The sequence below is a fragment of the Hemiscyllium ocellatum genome, chromosome 6 (assembly GCF_020745735.1).
Source record: "Hemiscyllium ocellatum isolate sHemOce1 chromosome 6, sHemOce1.pat.X.cur, whole genome shotgun sequence".
Classification (NCBI taxonomy): Eukaryota; Metazoa; Chordata; class Chondrichthyes; order Orectolobiformes; family Hemiscylliidae; genus Hemiscyllium; species Hemiscyllium ocellatum.
In genome coordinates, this window is record NC_083406.1 from 75084767 (window position 1) to 75108242 (window position 23476).

Consider the following 23476-nt stretch of genomic DNA (forward strand, 5'->3'; position numbering starts at 1 on the left):
AGTAGTCCTATGGTCTGGTGGGACTATGGTGACTTTATCTTTACCTTACTGAGCAAACCAGCAATCTATGACCACTATCATTCTTGAAATATAAAGCTTGATTAACAAAAATGAAGAAGTGTAATCGTTTTGAAACTTAGTGGGATTTGATGACCCACCACGTCATTAGTGTCTGAAGGATCTGTCTTGATTATGTTTGTCATTTATTGTTCTCAAGATATTTGATCATAATCTCTGACCCATTTTTACCATATCCTAATTCTGAGTGTAAGAAATTGGTTGCACATGGTATTACTGTTTGTTCAGAACTCTGAAATCTTTTCACTTTATTTTCTTACTAAGTACCTTGGATCTCGCTCTTTGCCTACTTTAAAAGTAAATAATTTCTCGCTAGATTGCAATGCAAATGTTGTGCTCTGGTCAGGGACTGTAATAGCCTTACAATATCCATTCAAGATGTGGGTACACAAATTTATAATAGAAATGTGAAAGTAAGGGCTTATTGGATAATTTTAAGGACAGACTTGCACTGGAGCATTTTGATGCCATGACAACTTTCAGAACCCCACTGGTTCTCACCTACCACCCCACCAACTTCCATATACAGCGTATCATCTGCCGTCATTTCCGCCACCTCCAAACGGACCCCACCACCAAGGATATATTTCCCTCCCCTCCCCTATCAGCGCTCGAAAAGACCACTCTCTCCGTGACTCCCTCATCAGGTCCACACCCCCCACCAACCCAACCTCCACTCCCGGCACCTTCCCCTGCAACTGCAAGAAATGCAAAACTTGCGCCCACACCTCCTCCCTTACTTCTCTCCAAGGCCCCAAGGGATCCTTCCATATCCGCCTTCACCTCCACACACCACATCTATTGCATCCGCTGCACCCGATGTGGCCTCCTCTATATTGGGGAGACAGGCCGCCTACTTGCGGAACGTTTCAGAGAACACCTCTGGGACACCCGGACCAACCAACCCAACCACTCCGTGAATCAACCCTTTAACTTCCCCTCCCACTCCACCAAGGACATGCAGGTCCTTGGACTCCTCCACCGCCAGACCATAACAACACGACAGTTGGAGGAAGAGCGCCTCATCTTCCGCCTAGGAACCCTCCAACCACAAGGGATGAACTCCGATTTCTCCAGTTTCCTCATTTCCCCTCCCACCACCTTGTCTCAGTCAAATCCCTTGAACTCAGCACCACCTTCCTAACCTGCAATCTTCTTCCTGACCTCTCTGCCCCCACCCCCACTCCGGCTTATCACCCTCGTTTTGACTTCCTTCCAACTATCACATCTGCATCGCCCCTCCCCCAAGTCCCTCCTCCGTACCTTTTATCTTAGCCTGCCTGGCACACTCTCCTCATTCCTGATGAAGGGCTTATGCCCGAAATGTCGAATTTCCTGTTCCTTGGATGCTGCGCGCTTTTCCAGCATTTTCAACTTTCCATAACCCTACTTTACATGAATACTATTTTTGGTCTTGATAGTGGATTGAAACTTAATAAGTGATCACTTAGTTGATAAAAATTAAAGTATCAAACTCAATATTGGGGTACACATTTTGTCACAGCTGGTGCAAAGTGCGTTGTATCAAATTATCCACGTGTTGTACTGAATATCTACTTCTTGCATTCAGTTTTATTGCAGTCAGAAGAAGTAAATATTGTTTAGAGTACTATAGGTATGATTGGTTGAATCGAATTTCTACCTCATGATAGTAAAGTGAGAACTGAATAAAATCCCCTACTCATCCATCTGTGTTAATCAAAAACAACTAATAGTTTTGTCTTTAAGTATGCAGTATTAGGAGATAATAGTTATCATTCTATGTAATATTCCTGCTGTTATTAATGTTATTTGAAAATAAACTAAAGTACATTTTTTTAAAATACAGGAATACAGCAGAATTTGCACGTTGTTCTTATTATGGACTGCACCAACTCCAATTTTACAATTAATTGTGAAAGTAACCCAGCTTTTTACAAGAAATGTTCTGTGCAATGGATGGAAGGCTGGTCTAATAGCAGCATGAAGAAAGTAAGTTGAAAACCTCAACACTATTCCCACTGTTCCTATAAATATCCAGCTCTGGTTAGTCTACCAAGATTCCTTTTGAAGGCATGATTGAACCTTTTAGATGGGTTCTATCCTCAGAGGAAAAGATAATTTGGAACAGTTTTCAAATTCATTTGCTGAATATGTAAATCCATGTGCAAAAAAGAATCAAATCATTTCTGTTTGATGCCTTTGGGGTCTGGTTAGCTCAGCTGGCTAGAGAGTTACTTTGTATATTATGTTAGTGCTAACAGCACTGGGCTCAATGAGGTCGATTTGGGACTTACCTCCTCGGCTACTTCTGGTAAAAAAAATCCTGGAACTTTGCTGTGGTTCTGCAATGAAGAAAAAAATAATCAAACCGAGAGAATGCTGGAGTAACTCAGCAGGTCTGGCAGCATACGTGGAGAAACCATTAGTATTTAAGCCTGCTGTAACTTCTGAAAGATGTTGGAATATGGTTTTTAATGTGTACTTTTGACAGAAGCAAAGGAGGAGCAAGAGGGCAGATGGTGTAGTGGAAAAATCTAAAGGGTTGTTAATGGTGGTGAAAGAGAAAACAATGGACAATGGCTGTAAAGTGTGAATGGAAAAAATGGGTCCTCTTTAATGAGAGCAAAGTAAACCATGCAGACAAGACTTGTCTATGTGTGTGTGGGAAGGGATGGAACATGGGTGAGCAGGAGTGGTAGAAGTGGGGAGGTGGGGAGAGAGTTTTAAGAAAAATGGAGAATAGGTATATTGCAGTCAGTTTATGAAGTTATGGAATTCAGTGATGACCACTTTGAGGCGGTAACGTGCTAAAGTGGAAAATCTTAAAAACCCACAACATCAAGTTTTAGTCCAACAGATTTATTTGAAAGTACGGGCTTTTGGAGTGACGCTCCTTTGTCAGTTAGCCAATGGGGCAGGATCATAGGCTACAGAATTTATAATAAAACTTCGAAGTGTCATACAACTGATGTGATGTATTGAACAAACCTAGATTGTTGTTGAGTCTTTAATCACTTAGAATGGGGATGCATGTTTCAATTGATTACTATTTAATCCCAGAGTTTCTTTGAAGTCACAGATCCAAGATAACTTAAGGTGTCAGTAGAGGTAAGGTTAGAGTCTTTCTGGGGTACAGATAGACTCTAACCTCATATCTTTAATGCTTTGTCTGAGCTGAGCTGTCACCTTTTGTTTTAAGATACTGATAAAACCTCAAGTTATCTCAGGGCTGTGACTTAAAAGAAATTCTGGGATTTACATATGAATCAATTGAAACTTGCATCCATTCTAAGTGATTAAAGACTGAACAATAATCTAGGTTTGGATTAGAGTGGAACTGGAAAAGCACAGCAGGCCAGGCAGCATCCGAGGAGCAGGAAAATCAACATTTTGGGCAAAAGCCCTTCATCAGGAATAGAGGCAGGATGCCTCTATTTAGGCCTCCATTTAGCTGGCATGCCCCACTTTCATTTCTCAGGCCCTTTAATTAGTATGCAGTTGGACTTCCATCTGTCTCCAGGAGGAAGTCTTGCCTATTAGAGCTGCTGGACAATTGGAAGGCATCGTCTCTGCATACCAGTAATGTCAGCTGGAGCAATAGGCACTGCTGGGATTACAGGTATGCCAAAGAGGTGGCACTCCGCCATGAATCTGTACTTGTAAGTACGTTTGGGATCTTGTCTGATTCCAGTGAAGAGGTTTGGAGAATCTATTAGGGATTTTAGGTAGTGATGCGAATCTGTGAAGGGAAAAGTATCAAGAAGGTCCTTCAATTGGCACTGGAGGCCTGACAAGAGATACCCCCAGAACCCTGAAGGGTAAACCTGCCAGATTGCATGTTGAGCATGTAGCAGGATGAGATCCTTAATTGGACATTTATTGTTCCATATTAAAAACTTTAATTAGGCCACAGTGAGTAATTGCCCACTGATATGAGTATGGTGGAATTTTAAACACAGTTTGTGTAAAGCACAATTCAATTTTCTGCAATAATTTGCACTTGTTTTGAAAGCAACAAGCTGAAGACAGATCTTATCCAGAAATTTGACTTTGCCCACAGTACAAATGAATCACTGTTGGTAGTTTCCACTCGTTTACAGATGTGAGGAAACTGCAAGATTTAAGTTGCACTGCAACATTGTGCTTTGATTTCTTTATAAAGTTTGCAATGCAAGCTTTAACTTTTGACAGTCTTAATTTTACAAGAAAATCCTCTGATGTTTTAGAAAAAGTCAGATCTAGGCAGCTGAAGGCTATTTCACCAGTGGTAGAGATAGAAGTGGAATTAAGTTGTGGAACTGGACATTGGGAGAAATGAATAGCAGGTGACTGTGCAGATATTGTATTTTACACCATCAGTCAAATTCCAAATTATCTGCCAGAAATTATTTCATATAAAGAATGCATTAATATCAGCAATCTGTTTCAACAGTATAATTGGTTATTTTGTCTGCAAAGAATTTACAAAGGGTAAAAAATGAGGTCTGCAGATGCTGGAGATCACAGCTGAAAATGTGTTGCTGGTTAAAGCACAGCAGGTTAGGCAGCATCCAAGGAATAGGAACCAACCCAACCACCCCGTGGCTCAACACTTTAACTCTCCCTCCCACTCCACCGAGGACATGCAGGTCCTTGGACTCCTCCACCGGCAGAACATAACAACACGACGGCTGGAGGAGGAGCGCCACATCTTCCACCTGGGAACCCTCCAACCACAAGGAATGAACTCAGATTTCTCCAGTTTCCTCATTTCCCCTCCCCTCACCTTGTCTCAGTCGGTTCCCTCAACTCAGCACTGCCCTCCTAACCTGCAATCTTCTTCCTGACCTCTCCGCCCCCACCCCACTCCGGCCTATCACCCTCACCTTGACCTCCTTCCACCTATCACATCTCCATCGCCCCTCCCCCAAGTCCCTCCTCCCTACCTTTTATCTTAGCCTGCTTGGCACACTCTCCTCATTCCTGATGAAGGGCTTATGCCCGAAACGTCGAATTTCCTGTTCCTTGGATGCTGCCTAACCCGCTGTGCTTTAACCAGCAATACATTTTCAGCAAAGAATTTACAAAGCCTTCATTAGATCTAATGGTACACTTGTCCTTTAAATTTAAAGGTTATGGATTCCAGTAACTATTCCTCTGTCACTGTTTTGTGAATAAGATAATTCAATTGGTTATTCCATCATAACTGTGCTACCAGTTCTTTATCTACTGTATATAGTCTTTGTTAATCTTTTACTTGCATATGCATATCTTCAAAAAGATGTGTTAAGGGAAAATAGTTGCAAGATTATTATATTGCAAAAACCTTATTTTTTCCTAGATTCCAGAAATGTTACTTTCACTGAACTGCACGTCTGAGAAGAAAGAAAAAGGACGTCGGAGTTCCATTTCTGGTCTGTTCATTATTAACCTAATGTACGATATAGGTTGGAAGTTAAGTTTATGTTCATAGCAGTTCCTCTATGTCCGAATAATAATTCATATGCTTCATTTTATGTGCACTTAAACTGGAACTGGAATTGAAACTTACCAATTTATACATTCCATGTTTCAATGTTAGGATTGATGCTGGAATTCAATGTTTAGTAAATAAAATTCTATACCCATTTACTTCAATTAAATAACTTAATTATTGAACGATGAACAATAATAGAATTAGTTCAACTTTTTTTTACACTTGCATCACCAATCAAGTTGCATTGTGATGTATATATTGGATTCTTTCACTTTCAAAACTTGCATTTTTGCATCAAGACACGTGCTCCTAACTTTTTACAGCACTTTTGTTTTAACTTAACTGATTTATGGAAGATCACAGCTTTTGCACCGATGTGGTTGAATGCTTCTGCAGTATTGCTTTATCAAAATCATTTCGTTTAGTACTGTTTCAGTACGTTAGAGCTGAAAAGACTGTGTTATTCTATAACAAAAGAAGGAGTAGCATCATATTTGAATTAAAATCTTAACATTTTAGCATGATTTCTCAGTGCAACTGTCATTCCTCAAATATTTTATGACACTGATACTCTGTTCTATTTGCCAGTCTTCAAAATTATGGAACAATAAATGATGTTATTTAATTAAATTAATTGATATGGCCAAATTAATTGATGCATTTTGGTTTCAAAATATCTTTACTAATTCATGGTTCAATAAATCAGTAGTTATAAGCAATTGATGGTATGATACTTGAGTACAGCTGAAAAACTGCACATTTTATTGAAGCTTATCTTATACTTAGGACAATTCATCCTAAGTTCATACAGACATTTTCTCTCCTACATTAATAGGAGAGAAAATAAATACGACTTAAGACTCCTCTTTTCGAATAGCAATTTTTCCTCATAATTTAAAGTCTACTTTTATGGCAACATCTTCGTATATCTTCTCTGTAATCCTTTGGTGTGATCATAAGCTTCTTGTAATATGTGGCCACACACAGTTCACAGTTGTCTAGCTGTGGCCTAACCAGTATTTCATACAGATCAAACCTAATCTCCCTGTTCATATTCTGTAGCTTGGCTAAGCAAGGAAACTGTGCTGTAAACTGCTTTAACCATCTCACCTCTATTATGCTGGCTCTCGAGGCTTGCATATGTGCTCCTGGATCCTCCTTTACTTTGGAATCCTAGCATTTACAGTCAATTCTTTTGCTTTGCTTGCCCTCCCCAAATCCATTATCTTTCACCACTGTGAATGTAATTTACTTTGCCACTTTTTTGGCCCATCGGACCTAATCTTTGTTACTTCATTATTCAGGTAAGAAATGCATGTCACCATCATTAACTTTAAGTGCGTGGGCAAAGATCTGACAGGTGGAATACAATGTTAATAAATGTGAGGTCATACATTTTGGTAGGAGTAACAATAAAAAGGACTTTTATTTGAATGGTAAGAAGTTACAGCATACTGGGTGTCCTTGTGCATGAATCTCAGAAAGTTGGTCTGCAGGTACAACAGGTAATTAGGAAGGCAAATGAAATGTTGTCCTTCATTGCTAACGGGATTGAGTTTAAAAGCAGGAAGGTTATATTGCAGCTGTATAGGGTGCTGGTGAGGTCATACCTTAAGCACTGCATGTAGTTTTGGTCTCCTTACTTGAGAAAGGATGTACTGGCACTGGAGGGGGTGCAGAGGAGGTTCACTAGTTGATTCCGGAGTTGACAGGGTTGACTTATGAGGAGACACTGATTGGGATTACATGCATTGGAATTTAGGAGAATGAGGAGTATCTTATAGAAACGTATAAAATTATGAAGGGAATAGATAAGACAGATGTAGAGAGGATGTTTCCACGGCCGATGATACTAGGACAAGAGGGCATAGTCTCAAAATTAGGGAGAGCAGATTTAGGACTGAATTGAGTAGGAACCTCTTCACCCAGAGGGTTGTGAATCTATGGAATTCCCTGCCCAGTGCAGTAGTTGACATTATTTCAGTAAGTGTTTTTGAGGCTAAGTTTATTTTGAACAATAAAGGAATTAAGAGTTACAGTGAGAGGGCGGGTGAGTGGAGTTGAGGCCACAAAAGGATCAGCACGATCTTATTGAATGGCAGAGCAGGCTCGAAGGGCCACATGGCTTACTCCTGCTCCCAGTTCTTCTGTTCATGTTCTATTGTTAATACAGTTGTTGTCATTTCTCAGGGTCAATAGTTAACACTAATGTTTTTTTTCTCAAAGCAAAACTAATACTGTGTAATAATAGTACACAACTATATTCAAATCAAGTTCAGGTTTACGCTGGAAGCTTGGTATGTGACCTGAGTCATTGCAGTATTAAACCAGGAGCACGTGTTTATTAGAATTGACACTTCTTAGAAGAGCTGATCATTTTCACAGAGTTTTCAAAATTACAACTAGTACAATTTTGTTACTAATGTGAAAGTTTCAAATTGTTACATTTTAGGACTTCTTAAACATAGACAGAATGGCCTAAATTATCGTCTCCTGTACCATAACACATCAACGATTTTGTGGTTTAAGTTAAAATGAAGTAATGAATGGGCTCATTGACCTGTTCTGCAGTCTGCTAGACAATAAGGCCAGTTGCCTTGATTTCTCTGAGTACAAGAGGATCCTAAGTTGTGACTTGATGAGAAGGTGCTAGATGTTCACACCCGTGGACGGTGATGCAGGATTTGGTCTCCAAGTCTCATAATATGTTAGGTTTTATAAATGGTTATGCTTCAACTGTCTGTTTAATTCCAAGATAGAATGGAGTTGGACAGTCTACAATATAATGATTTAGCACTTCTACCTGGATATACAAAGTCTTTTAATTCACATTATTATAGAATTGAACTTTGGGAAAGCAAAACTGTTGTGTTATTAGATTGAAGATTTTGTTAAGATAACCGTGAACCTAGGCAGGAAACAGAGGCAGGAAGATGCAGCTAGTCCTTCACCTGGAGCAGAGAAAATGCTTACCTTGTTTGCTTTCTGATGAGAGTGAGTTTGTGAGGATTTTAAAGAGGCTACAAGGTTCTCTTTGCTTGGGCGAGAGAAATAGAATTTCCTGTGTAAAGTAAGTTTTCAAATTAGAAGTTACACAGCTGGGAAAAGAAAAAGTAAGTGAGCAGTTTGAAGCAGAAAATAAAAGTATGTGGGGAATAAAGTGTCTAGTTGGGGGACAGTGAAGTATAACTGTAACATGGAGATTTCAGTTATTTTAAAAGATAAATGAAGAAACTTTAGAATATATTTTACCTGCAAAAATAATTTTTGGTCGATATTGTTTTCACTACAGTAAAATACTTAATCGTGTGCTGTGACCTTTACAGTCAGTTATTGTAATCCAGATGTCTTTTTGAAAGTTATTGGTCCTGATGGTCATCGTAACAATTTAAATATATTCAGAATTGCAAGAGTAAAAATTAATTTTCCATTGAGAATTTGTAATACCCTGCATGTGTAGAATATTTATCTGTTGTGTACTCCCAGCTTATGCACAGAGGCAGGAAGTATCCTGGCAATGTAACAGTTCAATGGATTTAATTAGTTTATTGGATGTTCATGTAACCAGTAATGTAATAAAATGGAGGTTATGGTATATTGTTATTATAATTAAGAGGATTGCTGAGTAATGTCAAGTCTCACTTGATATATATAAAATAGTTTTGCAGTCACTGATGAACTGATCTGTTTCAGAAATCTTGTCAAATTCTAACTAGATTCAGAGTTATTGGTGTTTTTTTCTCATTATCAATATTACATAAGAATTTTCCTGAGTGACCTCGTCAGACTCTCTTGTTTTGATATATCTTGCTAATGTAGCACAGTATTTGGAGTGATCTCAAGCTGGGCAATAGCGTTTGAGCTATGCAGCTTGGAATTTGCATTTGGATATTTTAGGAAATAACATTGAAAATCTTGGTAGCTTAGACCAAATGTATTCTGGCAGAAAAACCTGAATGTTTGTGAAACTACAGTCATCTAATGCTCTGAGTTTGCCTCTGTGGGTATTCTTCAACTATCACCGATATATATGAACCAAACTTTAGATGGAAGCTTGAACATAACAGATCTCAGAGAATTAGTTTCAGTGATGTATGGATGAATGCAGATTGGTTTTGGATTGCATGATATGTGACATGAGTTTTTTCTATATAAAGGTGTGCAATAATTCAAATCCAGTATTGATTTAAACCTATTTCAATAACAATATATTTCTTAAAACACACAAATGTGCTATCAAAAAGGGATACACTTGTATATCATGGTTGTTAAAACTTATTGCCAATGGTTGTTTTATATAAATTACTTGATTCAAGAAGGCCACAATGCATAGTTTCACTATCTAAAAAGATCCATAATCTGGTGAGTATCATCTAAATGCAAATTTTACTACTTGCTGATATTGTGCTTCCATTTGCAGGTGATGCTGATCTAACAAAATCTTTCTTGATGATTCATGAGTCTTGCAAAATATATGGAGCTACTCCACACCGATACATGATTTTCTTGAATGTGTATAACTCAATCTACAATATCAAGAAAAGTGACTTAATCAAACGGCAGAGTCATTTACAGGTACTGTACATTAATCAGAACAATAAGAGCAATAAAATTTGAATGAACTGCAATAGCAGAAATCTCCAGTTTTTAATTCTGTTTGGGATATAATTGGTTTGAATATTCAGATGTTCAAATGAAAGGCTTCTAAATCTAACTGTTTTTCTTATTAAGGATGCTGCATGTTCTCCTGAATATACATGACAGCATTTTCAGTTTTTGTTACTTAAAGTCAATTATGAAGTAAATTTCTTTAATTCATTCATGCGATGCAAACATTATTGGTGAAGCCAACCTTTATTGCCCATTCTGAATTGCAATGGATAATATAGTGGTGAGTGCCCTCTTGAATGCTGCAGTTGCAGCGGGGATGCCCACAAGGCTGTTAGGTAGTTTCAGGATTTTGTCTCAATGTCTTTAAAAGAGTGACAGTAAAATTTCAAATCAGGATGGTGTGTGATTTACAGGAATTAGCATCTGTGATACTGAGGATCTCACAAGGAGATAGATCAACCACTTAGCACTCTGGCTGAAAGTGTATGCAGATACTTCAATCCTGCTTTTCCTACTGATATGCTGGGCTCCAACCTCATCATTGACGATTGGGATATTTGTGGAGATTCCACCTTCTGTTAATTGTTTAAATGTGTGTCACCATTTACGACAAGATATGGCAGGACTGACCCTTTGGTTGTTGGATCGTTTTCCCTGTCAGTTGCATGCTGGTTCTGCCATTCAGTATGCAAGAAGTCTTTCTTTGTAGCTTCACCAGACTGAATCTAATTAGGAAAGCTTGATGCTCTTGGCATTCCCTTCTGAACCAATGTTGATCTCCTGGCTTAATAATAGTAATAAAGTGGAAAGTGTGGGATGACATGAAGTTACAGATCATGTTTGAATGCAAATCTACTGCTATTGATGGTCCACAGTACCTCCATGGATGCTCAGTTTTTGAATTGCTAGATTGTTTACATTTATCCCATTTTAGCATGTTGATAAGACCATAATAAGAAATAGAAACAGGAGTAATAGGCTGATTGGCCCCTTGAGCCTGCTCTGCCATTCAGTAGGATCATGGCTAATCTGATATTCCTCACTTCCATTTTCCTGCATTTTCAGTGTAATCCTTGATTCCCCTAATCGATCAAGAACCTATCTATCTGAGCCTCAAATATACATTAACAATCTGCTCCCACAGTTCTTTGTAGCATGGAGTTTCAAAGACTCTCAGCCCTGTGAGAGATGAAATTCTTCCTTATATCATTCTTAAATTGGCATCCCTTTATTCAAAGACTATGCCTTCTGGTAAAACATCCTTGCCGCATTTACCCTGTCAAGCCCCATAGGGATCTATATGTTTCAATTTGGTCACCTCTCATTCTCCTAAACTCCAAGGATTAGAGCCCCAACTTATACTACCTACGAGAAGCATTGCAGAAATTCATCAAAGATCCTGAGATAGTACCTTCCAAGCCCATCTAGATGGGCAAGGCCAGCAGATGTATGGGGATACCACCTCCTGTAAGTTTCCCTTCAAGTCACTCACGATCCTGACTTGGAAATGTATCATCTGTTGCTGGGTCAAAATCCTGGAATTCCCTTCCGAGGACATTGTGGATTCACCTACAGCACATGGACAGCAGTGGTTCAAAAAGGCAGCTCACTGCTACTTTCTCAATGGTAACTAGAGATGGGCATTAATTGCTGGCCAGCCAGCAATTCCACGAATGAATAAACAAAAGCTTAAGTTATAACAGAGCAGGCCAGCAACTCTACAGCTCTTGCTTTCTGGTTCAACTTAGAGCTTGACACTTGATCTCTGCCCTCTCCAACACCGTTAGGATCTTTTCTTTCTGCTCGGGCAGCAGGCTTTGCTAACTTTGGTTTCAAACATACGGAGCACCTTGGTTACTGAAAATTGCTGCTTCTTAACTCTTTCGAAACCACAGCATGCTCAGTGATATTATTACATTCTGACTTGCATCATTAATCTCGAATTGGGTTTTAGGAGTGATGTGCGTTGACTGTTGTCACGTCTCTCTATCTCGTGAAAAGTGTTCCTTAAAGTGTCAATCCTCTTCATTATGGCTTGTTATTGTTGCTTTTACAAGTCCTTAATTAAATAAGCTGATTTGATTAGAATAGGGAGATCTATGCTGGCAGCCCCCAGTGTTGATACTCTTAAGTTTATCATCTCAGTATTCCCATAATTGATGCAAGTTCCTCATTAAATGAAGCACTTGTCACTGACCATTTGTTCTTTCTTCAGGGCCATTTGTCACTTGCACAAATTCCTCACTAGATCAAATGCTTGATCATTTGTCTTTAGAATCTGTTAGGTGATTATTTTTGTTTCTGTGGTTGTGCATGCCCGGAATAAATTTATTTTATTTAAAAATAAAGGATATAGTGGAAAAGATAGCTCATAACTTCAACACTATATAAATTGATGCAGAAAATCACAAAGTATTCATATAAACAATTGTTATACAGTGTGTAAAAGGGAGGAAGTGGTCAGATATCCTAATATTTTCAGTCAATCCATTGTCCTGATAAAAATCTCAAGATTATACAGTTACAAACTTAAATATACATTGTTACAAAGGTAATTTAAAGATTAAGTTTAATCTGATCTAATTGCTTCTCTTCTAAGGTACTGCAAATGCAAACAAAGCCAGTGCAGAGCACAGCTGTTACAATGATTTTCTTTCCCCAGTAACACCCTCTCTGTTTCTCTGTTGCCTGATAAGGATTTAATGAGCTGGGAAGGCGAACTTGTCTTATTCAACTTTGAAGATTGCATGTTTTCACATGATAGTTCTGAGGAATGGAAGTGAATTAAACAGGGACTTCTGGCAATTTTGAAACATACTAAATCCCATGGTGCACTTATTTTCAAATGAAGCTAAGGAGAGTCACATGATATTTAAAGTACTAAAACCCAGTACAGTTAATATTATAATAAAGAAATGCAGATGTTAGAGTTTTGAAACAATACCATGAATTGCTGGCAAAACTCAGCAGGTCTAGCAGCATTTGTGGAAAGTAAGCAGAGTTAACGTTCTGAGTGTGGTGAGTAGCAGCTAGGAGAATGTTGAATTGGAAAGGGTGCAAGGGGAATGGGAGAGGTGAATGGATAGATCGAGACGAAACCTAGAGAGAGATATATGTGAAAGAGGTCGGTAAACAAGGCAAAAATAATTAGCAGACCAGACAGAAAGAAACAAAAACAGAAGTTGCTGGGAAAGCTCAGCAGGTCTGGCAGAATTTGTGCAGAGAAGTCACAGTTAATGTTTCGGGTCAAGTAACCCTACTTTGGAACTGATGGTAGCTAGGAAAATGTCGGCTTATATGCAGAAGATAGGTGGGGGAAGGGGTTAAGGAGTAAATGATAGGCAGAATAGAGTTCAAAGAGAAAAGAACAGTTGGACAGACAAAGGAGTGGATTACCATCTGCCTGGGTGGGTGAATAGCTGTTAATGGAGACTGTCAGTGGCTAACAGTAGGTGATGTGTAATGGCAGACTATGAGATAACAAGGCCTGGTGTATGGGGAAAGGGAGCTAGGACATAGGAGAATTCAGGCCCTAAAATTATTGAACTCAGTATTGAGTCCTAGAGGCTGTAGGGTCTTCAGCTGGGAAATAAGATGAAATTCTATGAGCTTGTGCTGAGGCTTGCTAGAACACTACAGCAGGAATGTTGGTGTGAGTATAGGGTGGTGTGTTGAAGTTGAAAATGTGTTGCTGGTTAAAGCAGAGCAGGTCAGGCAGCATCCAAGGAACAGGAAATTCGACGTTTCGGGCCAGAGCCCTTCATCAGGTGTGTTGAAGTTGCAGACAACTGGAAGCTTGGGGTCATTTTTATAGACAGCATGTCAGTGTCCTGCAAAGCAGTCACCCAGTCGTCTTGGGACGAACCGCGACAAACACCACTGCATTCCTCTCTAGACTTCCTTTATGTAGGTATATTCCAGAAGAAGGTGGCAGTTTTGTCCTTTCCACAGCCTCTTGGAGGGCAGCATGTGGTGGCGCAGAGATCCGTATATGCGTAAATGATCTCACAGGCAGAGCCCTTCTCACCACCAGCCAGGCCATGTCTTGGTGCTTTTTTGAAATTTCTGGTGATGAGGCACTCTGCCAAATGACTTTGACAGTCTACCCAGGGAACCGCTTGACAGGATCTGCCCTCTCCTTTCCTTGTGGTCAAAGGTACTTTCTTCACAAATTTTTCCACGAAGGACGGAACGATCCAACTACGTGGAAAGTTCTGCAGCAGGGAGTCCAGTCCCATCTGTTGCAAAACTGGTAGAACCTCAGTACGTAGTGACACTTGGTTTTTGTGTACTGGGGATCCATGCACAGCTTGATGCAGCCACACACGAAAGTGGGCATCAGGGTGAGGATAGTGTTGGGTGTGTTTTTTCATCCTTTCTCCAGATCTTTATACATGGTGTCTCTTTGATCTCCACGTAAAGTGGAAGATGGCCCAGGTGACTGTGGTGGGGCAAGTTCGAGGAATTGGCCAGACCTGCGTCATGTATGACAATGCTGAGAATACCTCTCACCGGATGGCTAGGTTTTTACCTGCTATGGAGACCATTCCTCCCATTTGCCCAGTTTCTGCCACGCTTTGGTGACATGCTCCTTCCAAGTTATGGCGCACACTGCAGCCCCTCCAAACCAAGTGCTCAGCACCTTCAGCTGGTCTGTCCTAAAAGTAGAAGGTATAGAGGATTGTCAGCCCAGTTTCCGAAGAGCATTGCCTTGCTATTGCCTTGATTTACCTTGGTCCCCGAGGACCGTTAAAATTGGTCACAGATGCACATGAGTCTGTGCACTGACAGCAGAAAATGGTGACATCATCCATGTACAGGAGGCCTTCACCTGTAGAGGCCCGCTGCCAGAATAGTCACCCCTTTCAGACTCGCATCCTTCCTGATGGACTTGGCAAATGGCTCTATACAACATGCAAACAAAGCAGGAGAGAGTGGGCAGCCCTGCCTGACTCCAGATTTGATTGGAAAGCTTTCTGACTCACACTAATTGATTGAGACTGTGCTAACACTGTTGGATTAGAGCAGTGGTAGAGATGTACAGCAGGAAAACAGACCTTTCAGTCCAACTCGTCCATGCTGACTAGATATCCCAACTTAATCTAGTCTCACTTGTCAGCAGTCAGCCCATATACCTCCAAACCCTTCCTATTCACATACTCATCCAAATGCCTTTTAAATGTTGCAATTGTACTAGCCTCCACCACTTCCTCTGGCAGCTCATTCCTTACACATACCACCCTCTGTGTGAAAAAGTTGCCCCTTAGGTCTCGTTTGTATCTTTCCCCTCTCGTCCTAAACCTATGCCCACTAGTTCTGGACTCCCCCACCTCAGGGAAAAGACTTTGTCTATTTATCCTATCCATGCCCGTCATAATTTTATAAACCTCTATAAGGTCACTCCTATGACTCTGACGCTCCAGGGAAAACAGTCCAAGCCTTTTCAACCTCCTAACTCCTGTACTCCATATTCTGATCCATAAAGGAAAGCATACCAAGCACATTCTTCACTATCTTAACTAGCTGCGACTCTACTTTCAAGGAGCTATGAACCTGCACTCCAAGGTCTCTTCGTTCAGCAACAGTCCTGCTAAGACTTGCTGTCCAAAAATCGGATCCAATTGCAGATTCCCTCCCCAAAGCCCATATTGGAAAGAATATCAGGGTACGTCTGTGATATCCTGTCAAAGGCTTTCTTCTGGTCCAGGCAGATGGGGCAAGTGTCCACCCATCTGGTTGGCATGCAGGCGATCATATCCCTGAGGAATGCAAGACTCTCAGCGATCTTCCTGCCCGGTACAGCACAGGTTTGGTTGGGATGAATCACCGATCCCAGAACAGGCCTGACCCAATTGGCAATGATCTTTGGCAAGATTTTGTAGTCCACATTTAACAGAGAGATTGGTCGCTAATTTCTAATTTCCTGCCTCTTTTTAAAATATGAGGTGATGGGAGTAAAGTGAGGCACTATCCATATGCATGTGGCATGCTCCAAAGATAGTAATTTCCTTTCTTCTCACATCTTAAAAACTTTATTTTAAAGAAAGGACTGCTCATTCCCTCAACTTGCTCATGATTACCATATTCTGGCATGGGTAGGATAGACTTCGGATGAAGAAGGTTCTTTTCTTTGAGTCTGTTCTCTTCCTTAGAGATAGGTGGAGGTAGGGTCATTCAGTATTCTTAAGGCAAATGTAGATGGGTTCTTGACTAACAGAGAGTCAAGGGTATAGGGGACAAATGCGAATGTGGAGTTGAGACTATTTGATTGGCCATGACCTTGGTGAATAGTGGAACAGGTTTGAAGGGCCAAATGGATTACTTCTACTCCTAAATCATGTGTTCATATGTAATGCCAAAATATGGGGTTTGATCCACATTCTATCTGAGGAAATCTTGGGATTTGCTTCTCACCCTATCCTATAGAAAACTCTGAGCATAAATGGTTTTTGAGCAATTTCCAATTAATTGAGGATAGTTACCGGAGATACTGAATGTGTTATTACCTTATAATAAACTGATTATTACTAACCAAATATTTTAGTGGTTCCGTTAAGATTTGTTTATGTTAACATCATCATTCCTTTCTTGTTGTATTCATTCGTGGAATGTGCACATCGTTGGCTAAGCCAGTATTTATTGTCCATCGCTAATTGCCCAGAAGGCAGTTGTGTTGTTGTGGATCCGCAGTCACACGTAGGCTAGACCAGGGAAGGATGATAGATTTCTGTCCCTAAAGGACATTAGTGAATCAGATGAACTTTTACAGCAATCAACAAAGGTTACATTGATTTCATCAGGTCAGCCTTTTATTCCAGAATTTTATTGAATTCAGATTTCACCATCTGCCATAGTGGGATTTGAATCCATGTCCCAAGAACATTAGTCTGGTGTTCTGGATTATTAGTCCAGTGACATTGCTTCTTCAGAGTCCCAGTGATGCACAGCATGACACAGATGTCCAACTATTAATGAGGAAGTGTCGTTTGTTCATCATTACGTTCAATCAGAGTTATTTTTTTCAAATTCATTGCAGGAAATTAAACAACTCTTGAAATTTAGGGTGTATGACAAAGGAATCAATAGATATATAGGCATTTTTACATTATAAACAAATTTAACCATAGTATTCAAATGCTGTAATCCTGTTAACTATTTCTACTGACTGAGAAGATGAGGTAATATTTTGTGATTGTGTTAAAAGTACTTTGTTCTAATTAAATATGCTAATTTGTAGGAAGACACATTTGCATGTGCAACAACAAATAAAACGTACACTCAAATTTTAATTGACATTGTGTTGGTATAGGCTGGAGTTTCAAAACTAAATGAAGCCAAAGATCTTGTTGATGAACTGAAAAGAAAGGCAGCAGAACAGAGCATACTGCTGAAAACCAAGCAAGCAGAAGCTGATGCTGCTCTCCAAGAGATTACTGTATCAATGCAGGTAAGTTGCATAAACTTTACTGTGGATGCATGGTGCTCTAACATACAAATTAATAATCTTTGATATTAGTGAGTTTTGAGAAGATTTGTAGCTCAGATTGAGGTTCTGAATGTAGGTTTGCTCGCTAAGCTGGAAGGTTAGTTTTCAGATGTTTCATCACCATACTAGGTAACATCTTCAGTGAGCATCCGAATGAAGCACTGGTGGTGTAACCCACTTTTTATTTATATGTTTGAGTTTCCTAGGGTTGGTGATGTAATTTCCATGTGGTGACATAATTTCCTATGAGACACGCACGGGAATTCCTAGAAGCATGGCATTCCAACTATCACTCTGTCAGCAAACACACAAACAAAAACAGAAAAGCTAAAAGATCTTAAAATTGATAAATCTCCTGGCCCTGATAGGATAAACCCTAGAGTTCTGAGAGAGGTGGCTGAGGAAATAGCGGAGGCATTGGTTGAGATCTTTCAAAAGTCACTGGAGTCAGGGAAAGTCCCGGATGATTGGAAGATTGCTGTTGTAACCCCCTTATTCAAGAAAGGATCAAGACAAAAGATGGAAAATTATAGGCCAATTAACCTAACCTCGGTTGTTGGTAAAATTCTAGAATCCATCATTAAGGATGAGGTTTCTAAATTCTTGGAAGAGCAGAGTCTGATGAGAACATGTCAACATGGATTTGGTAAGGGGAGGTCATGTCTGACAAACCTGTTGGAATTCTTTGAAGAGGTGACAAGTAGGTTTGACCAGGGAAACCCAGTGGATGTGGTCTATCTAGACTTCCAAAAGGCCTTTGATAAGGTGCCACACGGGAGGCTGCTGAGCAAGGTGAGGGTCCATTGTGTTTGAGGTGAGCTACTGGTATGGATTGAGGATTGGCTGTCTGAAAGAAGGCAGAGAGTTGGGATAAAAGGTTCTTTTTCGGAATGGCAGCCGGAGACAAGCAGTGTCCCGCAGGGTTCAGTGTTGAGGCCGCAGCTGTTGACATTATATATTAATGATCTGGATGAAGGGACTGGGGACATTCTAGCGAAGTTGGCCGATGATACGAAGTTAGGTGGACAGGCAGGTAGTACTGAGGAAGTGGGGAAGCTGCAGAAGGATCTAGACAGTTTGGGAGAGTGGTCCAGGAAATGGCTGATGGAATTCAACGTGAGCAAATGCGAGGTCTTGCACTTTGGAAAAAAGAATAAAAGCGTAGGCTACTTTCTAAACTGTGAGAAAATTTGTAAAGCCAAATTACAAAGGGATCTGGGAGTGCTAGTCGAGGATTCTCTAAAAGTAAACATGCAGGTTGAGTCCGTGATTAATAAAGCGAATGCAATGTTGTCATTTATCTTAAGAGGGTTGGAATATAAAAGCACCATTGTGCTACTGAGACTTTATAAAGCTCTGGTTAGGCCCCATTTGGAGTACTGTGTCCAATTTTGGTCCCCACACCTCAGGAAGGACATACTGGCACTGGAACGTGTCCAGCAGAGATTCACACGGATGATCCCTAGAGTGGTAGGTCTAACATATGAGGAATGGCTGAGGATCCTGGGATTGTATTCATTGGAGATTAGAAGATTAAGGGGAGATTTAATAGAAACTTACAAGATAATACATGGCTTGGAAAGGGTGGACGCTAGGAAATTGTTTCCGTTAGGTGAGGAGGCTAGGACCCGTGGACACAACCTTAGAATTAGAGGGGGTAAATTCAGAACCGAAATGCGGAGACATTTCTTCAGCCAGAGAGAGTGGTGGGCCTGTGGAATTCATTGCCGCAGAGTGCAGTGGCGGCCGGGACGCTAAATGTCTTCAAGGCAGAGATTGATAAATTCTTGATGTCACAAGGAATTAAGGGCTACGGGGAGAATGCTGGTAAGTGGAGTTGAAATGCCCATCAGCCATGATTGAATGGCAGGGTGGACTTGATGGGCCGAATGGCCTTACTTCCACTTCTATGTCTTATGGTCTTTGATTATGTTGGTTGCTTTCCCGAGGCAGCGGGAAGTATAGATGGAGCCAATGGATGGAAGGCTGCTTTGTTTGATGGACTGGGCTGTGTTCACAACTCTCTGTAGTTTTTTGTGATCATGGGAAGAACAGTTGCCATAACAGCCTGTGATTTATCCAGATAGGATGCTTTTGTGATGGATCTATAAAAGTTGGTTAGAGTCCTTGTGGACATGTTGAATTTCCTTAGCCTCCGAGGGAAGTAGAGATATTGTTGTGCTTTCTTGACCATAATATTGACGTTGGTGGACCAGGACAGATTGTTGGTGATTATTATTCCCAGGAACTTGATATTCTCAACTGTCTCCACCTCAGCACCGTTGATGAAGATTGGGGTATGCCTCTCTTTCTTCGCTTTCTAAAGTCAATGACCATTCCTTTGTTTTGCTCACATTGATGGAGGTATTGTTGTCTTCACACTATACCGCTAAGCACTCGATCTCTTTTCCTGTATTCTGTTGTTGTTTGAGATCTGACCTACAACTGCAGTGCTATCAGCAAACTTGTAAATGGCGTTGGGGCAGAATTGGGCCACACAGTTGTGAGTGGAAAAGTAATGCAGGAAGGGTTTGCGTACACAGCCTCGCAGGATGCTGGTGTTGAGGATTATGACAGAGGAGGTGTTGTCATCTATTCTTTCTGATTGCAGCCTCTGGGTCAGAAAATGAAGGATTCACTTACAGAGTGGGGAGCCAAGATCTAGCCGAGTTTGTGTGTGGATCTGTAATCAATGGGTAGGAGCCTGACGAAAGTATCCTTGTTATCCAGATGTTCCAGGGATGAGTGTAGAGCCAAACCAATGGCATCTGTTTTGGATCAATCGTGCTGGTAGCGAACTGCAAATGATTAAGGCAATTTGGTACGCTGGAGTGGATGTGAGCCATGACTAACCTATCAAAGCACTTGATAATTGTGGACCTCTGAGTCACTGGGCAGTAGTCATTGCTTTGGATGTAAAAATGGTTGCTTATTTTGTGCTACCATGGAGATTAAATTTCTTCTACCTAATCCTTAAATATTTCTTCATTTTTTGAATATTCAGTCATATATAGGAAAATAAATCAGTCTCAGGAGGGTTCCTGTTAAATATGCGGTAAAGCTGTTTCAAGACTTCCTCTATTTTAAGCATGGAGACAGGAAAAAGAGTAGGCATATGACAGATCCAATCTAATTCGAATAAATGTGAAGTGACATGCACTGGGACAAATAGCAGGCAGTCTGAGGGTGGTACAAGACCAGAGGTATCTATGGGTGCATTTTCACAAATCTTTGAAGGCATAATGGCTGTGTGATAAGGCAGCCACTGAAAATACAGACGTTTAAATGCAAAAACAAAGGGGATAATGTTTAAATGTTTACAGATCTCTGGGCATCATTTCTAGGCACAACACCTTGTAAGGGTGGTGACAGTACAGAGGAAATTTACAAGGAAAATACAAGGGTTGAAGGACTCAATTATGTAGAGAGTTTCATGAAGCTTGGACTATATTTCCATAGAACAGAGAGGATTAGAGGTTTAGGGGCTCTTGTGATGCAGTGGCACTGTTCCTATTTCTGGACCAGGAGGTCCACCTTCAAATCCAACTTATCCCTTTTAGACAGGTTAAAGAAAATATCTTAGACTCAATAGTTACTAAACTCTCAGCATTAAGGAAGATGCCTTGGCTTCTGTCTCACTGACTGGCTTGGATCTTGTTTGACACCAGATTCTTCTGTACCCTGTTTTCCCTTTAACATATAACTTATTTGAGTTGGGTAAAATTCGTGCTCTTGTGGCTTGAATGGAAAGTTATTGCTTGTCATTTTGATAACTTTTTTCACTCTGCATCTTTTGGTTCTACATCAGTTTTGAAATGATTATCGAAGCTAATACAATTATTGAAATCTGCGTTTTTTTTGACAGAATGCGAGTGAACAGAAAACTGAAATGGAACAGATCAAACAGAAAATAGCTGAGGAAGTAGTAAAGATTGAAAAGCGAAAAAGTGTAATTGACAATGAACTTAAACAGGTTCAGGTAATGCTCTTTGCTATATGATTGTTTGCAGAACATTAAGAGTATCTGCTATCAAAAAGATCAAAAGGGATTAAAAAGAAAGAAACAACAAAATAGAATGCAAGCTTTTTACTTGAAAAATAAATAGATGGGATTCAATATACTTGTTACATTTTAAGTTCATTTTCCTAGAGTTATTTTTGATAATGGTAATGAGTAGATGACCTGCAAAAAATGCTGTAGTAGTTCAGAGCTGGGAAATTAATTGCTATTCAATGCTTCTAATTTTCATACAGTTCTTTTATATTGTCTTATGACTGTTCTTTTAATGTGTAATCCCAACACCTACAGATGAGCATTTGCCACTCGGATCATTCCATGGGTATCAGGAGAAGAAATCATATCTTATTTTCCAAAAACTGAGGCCATTTGAAATTCCACTGTCATTCTCAATTAAATTAGTAATTCAAGATGGTTGAATACAATTGGAGTAAAAAATGAGGTCTGCAGATGCTGGAGATCACAGCTGAAAATGTGTTGCTGGTCAAAGCACAGCAGGCCAGGCAACATCTCAGGAATAGAGAATTCGACGTTTCGAGCATAAGCCCTTCATCAGGCATTCCTGATGAAGGGCTTATGCTCGAAACGTCGAATTCTCTATTCCTGAGATGCTGCCTGGCCTGCTGTGCTTTGACCAGCAACACATTTTCAGCTGAATACAATTGGACACATAATATGTATTTCTTTCACCATATTGGTGGTACTTTTAACTTTCCTAGATAGCGACATGATTATGCTTGGAGTGGATTAAAAGAACAAAAAGTGCCAGTTTGTTTGCAGCAAGCTGATATGAACCCAATGATGTTCACTTTTTTTGCAAACTCCAAAGTACTAGCTATAATGCTGAGCAGCTCTTTGCAGTAGCAGGTCTATTACTAAAAGTTGTAATTGTGTGCATTGAATTTTTGGGTTCTATCTCTAACTGTCAGTGCGTGGGGTTCTGGCAACAAGAACCAGATTGAACAAGAGGAAAGGATGGGACTGATTTGAGGGGTTGTGTAGTGGACACCTTTGAAACTGACACATGAATGACTACTTCTTTCTGTTTCTGAAATTTTATTTTTATTAATTTAGAAGTGAATTTGACTTTCATTTTTGCCATCTTATAGTTTATTTGCCTTTATAGTCTGCACTTCCCCATTGTCAGCCTTCCCAGTAACAAGGGAACTACTTGATCAGTTTCAACTTTGACCTCTGATGAGGAACAAAATAAGTAACATCAACAACAAAAGAAGCCTTCTCCTCAATGGTCTGTAATCCCAATAAAAAGTGGATGTGCAGACCTGCCACTGAGAAGCAGGTCTTGTTCCAGGAGGCTCAAAATATCAATAATTTGATGGGGGCTGTGCTCAGCTTAGACTTGGCGACAGAGGGTAAACAGACTGATGAGCTTTCTAGACATGACGGAGCACAGTGCCCATCAAATTATTGATATATTGAGCCTCCTGGAGCAAGACCTGCTTCTTTGTAATTCTCAGTAGCAGGTATGGTTTCCACAACTTTGAAACCTCTGCCTGCAGGTCCTTCCACTGATCTGCTGGTGATGCCCAAAGGGTTTATGCAAACTGACGCACAAAAGTATATTTCCCAGCAATAGATGTTTGCCACGGCCAGTGCTTCCATCCACTTTGCTACTTCTGCAACCAGTCAGAATTTGAGGATCATGAGATTTGCTGCTGTGGCTGGATTCTCATAGGTACAATAAACCCTTGATTCCATATGTCACAAACAAGGACCCCCTTGGACGAGCTTTTTTTCAGTAGTCAATCAAACTGGATTTCATGCCATTCATTTTGAACTAATTAGCAGCCATTGAAGTATTCTGTACCTGAATCTTACTTTTTTT

The 23476-nt window shown here is 40.1% G+C and overlaps 1 protein-coding gene across 1 annotated transcript in view; it reads left to right on the forward strand.

Annotated features, from left to right (window-relative positions):
- dync2h1 (dynein cytoplasmic 2 heavy chain 1) overlaps window positions 1-23476 on the forward strand; it is a 561613-nt gene that overhangs the window by 206360 nt on the left and 331777 nt on the right. Inside the window, exons 53-57 of the mRNA XM_060826048.1 lie at window positions 1907-2049; window positions 5381-5453; window positions 9936-10090; window positions 17436-17573; window positions 21478-21591. Coding sequence (XP_060682031.1) covers window positions 1907-2049; window positions 5381-5453; window positions 9936-10090; window positions 17436-17573; window positions 21478-21591 — 623 coding nt within the window. The remainder of the gene's footprint in view (window positions 1-1906; window positions 2050-5380; window positions 5454-9935; window positions 10091-17435; window positions 17574-21477; window positions 21592-23476) is intronic.